Source organism: Octopus bimaculoides, chromosome 2, assembly GCF_001194135.2.
Source record: "Octopus bimaculoides isolate UCB-OBI-ISO-001 chromosome 2, ASM119413v2, whole genome shotgun sequence".
Taxonomy (NCBI): domain Eukaryota; kingdom Metazoa; phylum Mollusca; class Cephalopoda; order Octopoda; family Octopodidae; genus Octopus; species Octopus bimaculoides.
The window spans coordinates 39,577,000-39,579,796 of NC_068982.1; the positions used below are offsets into that span (position 1 = coordinate 39,577,000).

The window sequence follows — 2,797 nt, forward strand, 5'->3', positions numbered from 1 at the left end:
AGTCAACGAATTAGACGGAAGAAAGTTTCATAGTTCAATATATTTAAACATTTGCAAACGAAGGGAGAGTGAGATAGAGGGAAAGAGAGAGAGAGAGAGAGAGAGAGCGGGAGAGGGGAAAAATGGATAAACTACGAGAGAAATTACAACTTCCAAAAACTCAATCCTGTCATGAAGTTGGGAGTTTAAATGATTTCGTCCGGGATTCTATGTACCTTGCCTGGCCCGTTGCAAGCATCGCGGCCGATGGACGTCGCAGTCCAAGGCGACTGCTACCCCGACAACAGGAAGCAATCGACGAGGAAGCGGAAGAAGACAGGTAAACCGGATGTAATATATTTTCCCCCAATTTTCCATCTTGTTGACCTGTTTCCTGACTCACTTATTGTCGTTTTGTCAAATGTTTATTTTACCCTATATTTCACCACTTTTTTTCTATCCTCTTTCTCATATTCTTCTATGGTGATATTTTGATGTTTTGATAAACACTTCACGATTTAGCATGCCAGTCACACCATGAGCACGCTTTCATGACCAACGCAAATTTAAATGCTTTTATATACATAAGCATTCGAGTATATGCATATTATATATACACATACATTCACACGCACACACATATATTTATATACTCTTTTGATGATCCAAGTTTTGGACAGCATCTTTGCTGTGGCATTCTTCTCTGTGTTTACTTTATCATATTACCGCTATAACTTATTTCCGTGCGATAATTATTTTTCCAGGTCATTTCGTCAAATTTAAGCATTCAACGTAAATGCAAACTCCATTGCAATTAGTCTTACGCACACACACAAATGCACACATCCAAACGCGCGCGCGCACACACACACACACACATACACCCAAACACACAGACAAGCGCTCACTCGCATGCACACACGCACACAGGCATGACGAACCTTTTCAGAAGTTAACCCGGACTTATTGCAGAAGTCACTTGTTCAAAGTACCACGTAATGGAATGTACGCGGGACCACGTGACTACAAATGAAGCCTCTAAACCATACGACTATGCCAATAGAGACACATACGCACATACACTACGTGCGCACACACGTGCAAGCAGAGGCATAGCTCTTATACATAAACACACTGTATACATATACAGGCATATATACATACAAACATACGTACATACATACATACGTATTTATCTATTTATCAATCAATTTATCTATATATCGCGTGGCTTAGTGGTGATTTTTTTTTACGATCGCAAGGTCGTGGGTTCAATTCATAGCAGTGCGATTTGTCCTCGGGTAAGACCCTTTATTACATATAGTTTCAGTCCGCTCAGTTGCCAAAAATGAGTTGTATCTGTAATTTAAAGAGAACTACATCAAGGGCACGCGTATCTGTGGAGTGCACAGCCAGTTGATCGCTAATTTCACGAGCAGGATTTCCGTTGATCGGATGAACCAGCACACACATCGTCTTAAGTGGTGGATTGCCATATATGTGTGTATATATATACACACACACACACACACATACACACACACACACACACACACATATATATATATATATATATATAGAGAGAGAGAGAGAGAGAGAGAGAGAGAGAGAGAAAGAGAGGAATATAAAGAGAAAGAGAGAAAGAGAGAGAGTGAGAGAAAATATAGGTCTCGTATGAAGTGCAAATAGATAAATGCTATTATATACAAATGGGTTAGACTGGAAAAACTTCTGGAGCAAAGGGCAACTTGTGCTGCGTGATTTATTTACCTGCTTTAACAATTTTGATTTTGAATGGTGCCGAGGGTAAGATTCAAATTCTGCGACCAACATCATTAGCTTTCATCACATTAAAACCAGTTACAGCAATGGGTTGCTGGAACCCGCATCTTCTGACAGTATGGGTGGGTTGGTGGTTGTCTTGACATACTACATGTATCGACTACTTTACATCTGCCAGGGGCCATGTCTTTCCCGAACTGAGCACATCCGACTTCTTCTAGAGAGAGAGGCGGGGTGGGAGTTTGAGTGTGAGAGAAAGAGATAGGGGGAAGAAAGAAAGAAAGAAGAACCGATTTAAGTACTTGAGTTATACTTTGATTATCACCTCTGAAAATATGATAGATAAAGATGAAGTCGGTGAAGTTTGACCTCAGTTCACAGAGAAATGGAACAAATACTGCAAAGCATAATATCCGACACACTGTTTAACCACTCAGCCAACTACCAGCAAATAGGTTACAATAATATTGATTTCAAATTTTGGCACGAGGCCAGCAATTTCGGGAGAGGGTGTAAGTCGATTACATCGAGCCCAGTGTTCAACTGGTATTTATGTCAACGACATCGAAAGAATGAAAAGCAATGTCAGTACGTAAAGACGGTCGAAATGACGCTAAGTATTTAACTCGGCGTGCTAAAGATTCTACCAGCTCACCGCCTTTAAAGTTGACTCCAGCGGAATTTGAACTCAGAGCGCAGAAAGATCTAAGCGACAATAACTGTGCCAACACGCTGTCTTGGGTTACAGTAATATTCAGTGAAATACTAAATAAATGTGCTTTGCGCTAAATAAAAGGAAAACACTGTATATAGAGACGGATTTGGACATGGCATTGTTTTTACCTGTGTATGGCTTTGGGCTAAAATCAGAATTTTAATAAAAATATGATACTGTATTGTTCAGACTTTTTTCTCAAAAATATTACAGGTTAGTTTCACAACTATATCTTCGCAAAGCAAGCATGCGTACACATTTCTTTCTTTTATCTTTTTATTCTTCTCTTTCTCTCTCTCCCCATATATATATATATATATA

General features: G+C 39.5%; 1 protein-coding gene across 1 annotated transcript in view; it reads left to right on the top strand.

Annotated features, from left to right (window-relative positions):
* The first annotated feature begins 22 nt into the window (after positions 1–22).
* LOC106884224 (GTPase-activating Rap/Ran-GAP domain-like protein 3) overlaps positions 23–2,797 on the top strand; it is a 1,434,052-nt gene continuing 1,431,277 nt past the window's right edge. Inside the window, exon 1 of the mRNA XM_052965840.1 lies at positions 23–319. Within this exon, the coding sequence (XP_052821800.1) occupies positions 123–319 (197 nt within the window). The 5' untranslated portion in view covers positions 23–122. The remainder of the gene's footprint in view (positions 320–2,797) is intronic.